Below are 6,887 nucleotides of genomic sequence, written 5' to 3' on the forward strand. Positions count from 1 at the left end.
TGACGTCGGGGCAGCATGAGTACGAGCAAATTTTTTTTTTTTTTTGCTGATGCCCGTGATGCCGCCCCGGGCAACCGCCCGTGTCGCCCGTATCAAAAACCGCTACTGACTTGATCTAACCTAACTCTGACCATGAACCCACGGCTACTGTGCACCAGTCACACACTGTTCTTTAAGCTTCAAATTTCCAGTTCATTAAACATCACTTATCAGTCCTTACCTTTAGATCTGACCTCTCTTCTTCCCGTCTTGTCCTGTCTTTCCTAGCTTTCTCCATCTCTGAGTGAAGTTGGCTCTCTTTTTTCTCTCTCCCTGTGAGATGCAGCAGCTGGACCTGTGAGACAAACGTCACACAAACAGTTTGTGTGTTGGCTGATTTTTGTTGAGCTGATAGAAATGCTATATTTGAAATTACCTGCCACTTAAAAAAATCTCACTCTCTTCATGCTCCTCTTCACTAGAGGTACATGCTGAAGTACCACAACCGCAACTTAGGGACACCTGCAGTCATTCTGGTGTTGTGGCAAAACCCCCCAAAACAAAAAACACAGTCCCACTTTTAACCTCTGACTTTGGCACACGTCCTAACTTTTTATGCGACATCCACCGATGATGATTATTAAACGAACAGGACTGCCTTTCATGTGTTCAAAGAAAATCTATGAAAAATGAGAAACAGGAAGGAGCAGGAGAGGATGGTCATATTAGACTCAGACGTGGGCACACTAGTTTAAACAGAACATTATCTATAACATGGAAATGCAGTACAGGAAAAAGCAATTACTGTGGAGACGAAGAAACTGTTGAACATCTTATATTACACTAACAGGAGCGTCAGGTGCTGACAAGTTCAACTCCAAAACCTCCTCCTCGGTACAGTGATGGTTAAATCCTCTGATCTGGATCATATTGAAAGACATTTACTTTTCGGTCCACACTCCGTACCGGTTGGTGGGAGTAATGCACCGTTTCGCTGTTTGCCAACAGACAATAAAAAGCAATGGCAGGCGGAAGAAGAAGAAGAAGAAGAAGCGGACGTTTACGAGATACTTTTGGAATATAGGAGTAAGAAGTCACACAAGTAGATTAGCTGGTCTGTTGTGAGCACAGCGGTTAAATGCAGGGTGTGTCTTTCAGAGAAAGCTGAAATGTCTCACGTTAAGGAGTATCTGGACAAAGTGACGCGCATTTATGAGCGCTACACCGAGTATGTGAGGAGAAACCCAGCTGCCACCGCGCAGCTGGAGAGTACCGTGCGCACTCTCTCTTACCTGCTCGCAGGTCAGTCGCAGCAGCAGGTTTATATACAGTGTGTTGGGATCAGGGTTCTCTGTTTAGAAGTAATGCAAAAGCTCAACTGGACTTATGATTGTTTTTTGGGAGGTGAACTCTCCTGATCTCTTGTTAGTTTCACTTTAGCTCGGCAACACTAGCTACAAGTGCTCGTGCAGTGCAAAATGAATGACGGCATGTTTTCTTTGTTTGTTTGTTTGTATTTTGCAGGGAGATTTACAGATTCCCATGAAATATCTGAACTAGGTAAGTAGATGTTAAGGACCAACACAGACTAGTTAGTTCTTTCTTGCATCAACGCCTTATATATTAGTAGGAGTTTGCCATGTGAATGAAGAAATATGAATGAATACATCAATTCTGAAAAGCCAGAAGGCTCAGAGATCTCATCATGTTCTCTCAAATCCCAGATTATGTCCTGTTTTACATTGATTGGAGAATGGTGACCCTCTCCCAGCCTGTGCGCCAAAATATACGAAACAAAATAAACATCTATTTATTTTTAGCATTATAAAACTTTTTGAAGTATTTTTTTCCTCAGTTACATAATGGACATAAATGGTTTGCAGATTAATTATATTACAGGATACTTACTTGAGAATAATAATGGACTATAATTTGATGTTAACATTGAGCGGTGAGGAAACTTTACAGGTTATATTATCACTATGCACTCTGTTCAGCTTTCTAAGCATTATGTGTCCACAAATGAACATACTGTATATAGGTGTGTACTATTCAAATATTTTCGTCGTCACTTTGTATCTTTTTAGTGTACTCTGCCTCCAATCTCCTGGTGCTATTCAATGACCACATTCTGCGCAAAGGGCTGAGATGTACCTTCCCTGTGGTGAGCTCTGCTTTCATTCAAACAAAAATCAGTTCTCACAGTACAGTAGAAAAGAAAAGCATTTACTCTCTTTGCAGAAGAGTGCAGTGAAATTGAAATGGCTGTCCTTTGTGGTGCAGCAATAAAAACTAGAAATTCTAAAGAGATGCTTAAAAAAAACTTATGGTCTTAGTCTATTGTTACCATGATCAGTTTTTATAGTTTTAGTGACCCTATAGGATTTACCAGAGCACAATGGGACAAATACACTGTACTGCTAAAGTATTCACTTACCCATCAGGCCATTGCATTCTGTGGTTTAAAGCTTGCTGCCACTGGACACTAGAGCGGTGGCAGTCTGATGGACTGTGCCGAGTGTAAAGTTTGGTGGAGGGGGGATTATGGTGTGCGGGTGTTTTTAAGCACTCAGCGCCTTAGTTTCATTAAAAGGAACTCTTAATGCTTCAGCATACTGAGACATTTTGGACATTTTCATGCTCCCAGCTTTGTGGGAACAGTTTGGGGATGGCCCCTTCCTGTTTTAACATGACTGCGCACCGGTGCACAAAGCAAGGTCCATAAAGACATGGATGAGTGAGTTTGGTGTGGAAGAACTTGACTGGCCTGCACAGAGTCCTGACCTCACCTTTGGGATAAATTAGAGCGGAGACTGTGAGCCAGGCCTTCTCATCTAAATATGTGTCTGAATATCCAGCTGTAGCTGCTTAAGGCTGATTCCAAAGGCTCCATAATGCCCGGCATCAAATGATCAGTAAACCAGATTGGTACAAAGTAGTTTTTGGTCTTTATACTTTTGTACTCCCTTCATAAACACTATAGTCGGGTGATTAAATTGTGCTAAAGCTCATCCAAGAAGCTTGGCTTGTGATGAGTAGCAGTGTGCCTGCCTGTTCCTTCTGTACGGCTTTCAGAATGCAGCTTGGTAACCATTGCTAGTGTGAGCCGAGGACGTAGCACTCCACCCCGTTTTCCAAATATGTTAACTTCTGGTTTTTAAAACTAACATTGCAGCAACCAAAACACTGACACTGAGGCTCAAATAGATGGGCTGAGAAACCAATGGCTAACATCACCATGGCTGCATCCATCTTTTACTGTACGGTTTCCTTCAGTAAAGAAACTAGACTTCAGACTTCAGAAACTGTACACAGGATGTTGTTCTGGGAAGAAGTGAGGGTTTCATCCTTTTTCATCTAATAAGTCGTCCATCCTTTGTGTTGTGGTGTTTCTAGTCCATCTCTCAACAGAGGCTCCTGACGTGGCTGTCTGTGCTGGAGTATGTGGAGGTCTTCCTGGAGATGGGGGCCTGTAAGCTGTGGGGTGAAGTTGGACGATGGCTTGTCATTGGACTTATTCAGATTTTTAAGTATGGCTTGGAAACTTGACTTTAATTTGAAATTATAAAACACTGATACTGATTTTGCACAGGCTACATTTTAAGTTATTTTTTTGGAAAATGGAAAAGTAAAAATTACTGTACATGTTCAAAAGGAGGACAATAGCTTTCCTTCTGTGCCTATTGCTTTAATGCATAGGCACAAAATATAGTCTGTGTTGGACAAATGGTGTTCCATCTTTGTGGTTGTTTCAACATGACAGTGTAGCTGTCAAAGGACTCCACAAAGACTGGTTTTAAATTTGGCGTCATGAATTTAAAAGAACTCCAAAGAACCTTAGCATTCATTGCGTGTCCACATATTTTTGGCCTTGTAGTGAGTAGCTGGGAGTGACTCGGTGCAAGATTACGCTTTTCAACGTGCTCTTTGAAGTTTTCTCTAGATTTATTTGTGATTTTTTGTTTCCAGATGTTGAAGGTTATAATTGTTATTTTTTAAAATCCTTAAGTTGTGAATAGTTTTTAAATGCTTTTTATGTGACTTCTGAGGAGCTTGGAAAGAAAAGCGACTGGACTTCTTAAAGTGAAGACATTTCAAGAAGCTTCTCAGATGAGCGGTGAAAAATCTTCAAGAAGCTTTAATGAGTCCAGTCGCTTTTCTTTCCGAGCTCCTTAGACCACCGTGACCTGGATGACTGAGAACAGACATCTTATGTGACTCCTTCACAGGGCAGTTTTTCGGATTGTGCTTCTTCTGTGGTACAAATCTGGCATCCAGACTTCACCTCCCATAATCCCCCTTGACAGAGGTGGAGACTTTGCTGGTGAAGGTCAGTTGTCTTTTATAAAATGGCCTGCACCTTCAATGACTGTGAGACGTTTTGTTTTGAATTGAAGAATGTAAAACCAGATGTGAATTCATAATGGCTCCAGAATCCTGTCACATTTGACTGTTAGCATTTCTATTGTGAGCTGCAGGGAGCATTTTAGCCCAGTTGCTGAAACTAACTGAGTAACTTGGGCTAAATAAGTAAATAAAGGCAAGAGCCTGATAAAGTAAACACGTGCTAGCAGCGCTTCTTGTATGCTAAAGCTCAGAGACTCCCTCAAAAGTAATGAATCCTTCCTTAAAGCACACAAACGAATGACATTTTTCACTTCCCGCTCTGTGATTTGTGCGTGAAGGCTAAATTAACGCTTTTCTGTATAGATGAAAGTAACAGCGAGCAGCAGGAAGACACCTGCTTTGTGGGCCAGAGGTCAGGACGAGTCATTAGGCCGCTCGGCAGTGGTAAGTTTGGTTTAAACTCTTTAAAACATTTTAACCTCTTAAGATTCAAGCTGCCTGACAATTAAGCCTGAAAGCAAATCCTGTGGTACTCTGCTGGTGTGGTATTTGAAAATATCCAGTTTCTGTCTGAACAAAGGCCGGCTTCTGAGAAATCTCTTAATGCCAACTAACACCAGGTTGTCCTTAAGCTTCTTTGTTAGCTCATATCACCTCCTCACTTGATTTAAGAGCAGGGTTCTTAAATTGCACTATGCTTTATCCATTCCATGTTGTTCCCCTCTATCTGTCCCAGATGTTGATGTTTATTTCATTTAGAATTTTCCTTCAACATCTTCACCGTGCATATAAACGACTGTGATTCAGCTTCTTCTGTTGTCTGGCCAGTTTTCTGCTATATATCAATGTGATGTGTGGGGTGGTGAAGTCGTGTAGGCAGACTTTAAATTCTTATAAATTCAGACAGAACTTGGGTTATTGTATTTAGCCCCACAAGTCTCCTCGAGAATATGTCCTCAAGATCTGATTGAATTGCTGACTTTCAGCTCTAATTTAAGGGGTTTACAAAACTGGCTGACTGCATTACCTGTTCATAGATAGTCAGCTGTTTTAGCAGTAAACACTTATACAATGCTATGTGAAGTATTCCTGAACTTTTTTGTGGTAAACTGTAAAAAGAAAAAAAGAAACAGTTTTTTCTTCTTTTGTTTGCTGCTTGTTTTCAAAAATGTTGATTTGAATTTGTAACTGAAACAAAAAAGTGACCAAATGTCTTCATGTTAAAACCTTTAATGAACTTCATTCTGTCCTGTAGATTAAAGTAATAGACATTGTTCATTATTTTTTTACTTTGCTGTTAGACAGGAAAATCCGCAAATGTTGTAGAGCGAGTGTCAGGAGGCGGAATAAAGATGCACCTCTAACTCTGTGCTTTTTGTGCGTGATCTGTCCCGTGTTGGTGATGTGGCAGCTCCCTCGCTGCAGACCCGGCTCTGGGGAGCACAGAGTCACAAAAAGCAAAGGAGCAGCTTAAAGGAAACACTCAACAGCCAACCAACACCTCTGGGGCTCCAAGAGACAATTGCTGAGTCTGTGTACATCGGACGACCCCTGGCGCACCGTATCCTTACCTTCCTCTCTCTGTGTTGCCATACCTGTTTAAACAAAAGTTCTGTTATTCCTGATATTTCTTAAACGCGCTCAATCATCCAGGTAAGGAAATCCCAGAAGCTTGATTGTGTTCAGCTGGACTTTGTGCTTTCAGTGGGATCTTTGCTGTTCGTACGTTGAGGCAGGTGAACAGTTAACGAGGTGGGGATGACGTTTACAGCCAAAGCGTGTACCTCAGGACAAACACACCACTGGTGACACTCGAGAACAAGAAAGTTCAGTGTGAAGTTTACAGTTGGAGTAAGAGCAGATATTTTAACTGCACTGCATTAATAATATTTTTGAGAAGATTAAAAGCAAACATATTTTGTAGCATCCTCTGTGTGGACCAGTGTTATTTATTTAAAATCACAAATGCCATCTTTCCCTCTTAGCCTTTGAACATTTCTGTTTTTTTAACAGTGGAAAACGTTTTTAAACATCCTTCATGTCATGCCAGTAATAAACCGTTCAAAACATTTTTAAAATGACACTTTGCTGTGAAACCACCACAGCTTTGACAGAAATACACTGTGGATCGGAAAGCTGCAATATCACCGTCACCTCTAGATGGCAGACTGCGAGCCAGAGTGTGCGTCTTATAAGCAGTGAGAATCAGTCTGAAGCAGTTAAGTACTTAGTCCTGGAACAGGTCAAGGTTTTCAGACTTTCTGGCCTCATATAAATATCCATTTACAGATGGCTGCACTTTGCTCTTGTGGGAAGTTATTATAATTTTCCTTAAATCAGTTCTTCCCAACTGCAGTACTCTGCCTTGGACTCTTTGGAAAACAGTCTTGGAAGCCATGGCTTATCTCTGGAGTCCTTGAACTATCCAGGTAAGCGAGTTCCTCTTTTGCAGTCCTCCAGTTGGCTACTTCATTATCAAATAAGAACTTATTAATTATTATCTTGGAAGGAAAATGTGTGCGGGTGGAGGATGGAGTTGAGACAGGACAATAACCAAACAA

General features: G+C 41.2%; 1 protein-coding gene across 1 annotated transcript in view; it reads left to right on the forward strand.

Moving 5' to 3' along the window:
• Nucleotides 1-1,003: 1,003 nt before the first annotated feature.
• Nucleotides 1,004-6,887, forward strand: part of pex16 (peroxisomal biogenesis factor 16) — an 11,465-nt gene continuing 5,581 nt past the window's right edge. Inside the window, exons 1-9 of the mRNA XM_005747573.1 lie at nt 1,004-1,065; nt 1,138-1,281; nt 1,504-1,539; nt 2,067-2,143; nt 3,376-3,509; nt 4,209-4,309; nt 4,690-4,770; nt 5,738-5,887; nt 6,683-6,755. Coding sequence (XP_005747630.1) covers nt 1,149-1,281; nt 1,504-1,539; nt 2,067-2,143; nt 3,376-3,509; nt 4,209-4,309; nt 4,690-4,770; nt 5,738-5,887; nt 6,683-6,755 — 785 coding nt within the window. The 5' untranslated portion in view covers nt 1,004-1,065; nt 1,138-1,148. The remainder of the gene's footprint in view (nt 1,066-1,137; nt 1,282-1,503; nt 1,540-2,066; nt 2,144-3,375; nt 3,510-4,208; nt 4,310-4,689; nt 4,771-5,737; nt 5,888-6,682; nt 6,756-6,887) is intronic.

Source organism: Pundamilia nyererei, unplaced genomic scaffold (assembly GCF_000239375.1).
Source record: "Pundamilia nyererei isolate P.nyererei 1_Seehausen unplaced genomic scaffold, PunNye1.0 scaffold00200, whole genome shotgun sequence".
In the NCBI taxonomy this organism is placed as follows: Eukaryota; Metazoa; Chordata; class Actinopteri; order Cichliformes; family Cichlidae; genus Pundamilia; species Pundamilia nyererei.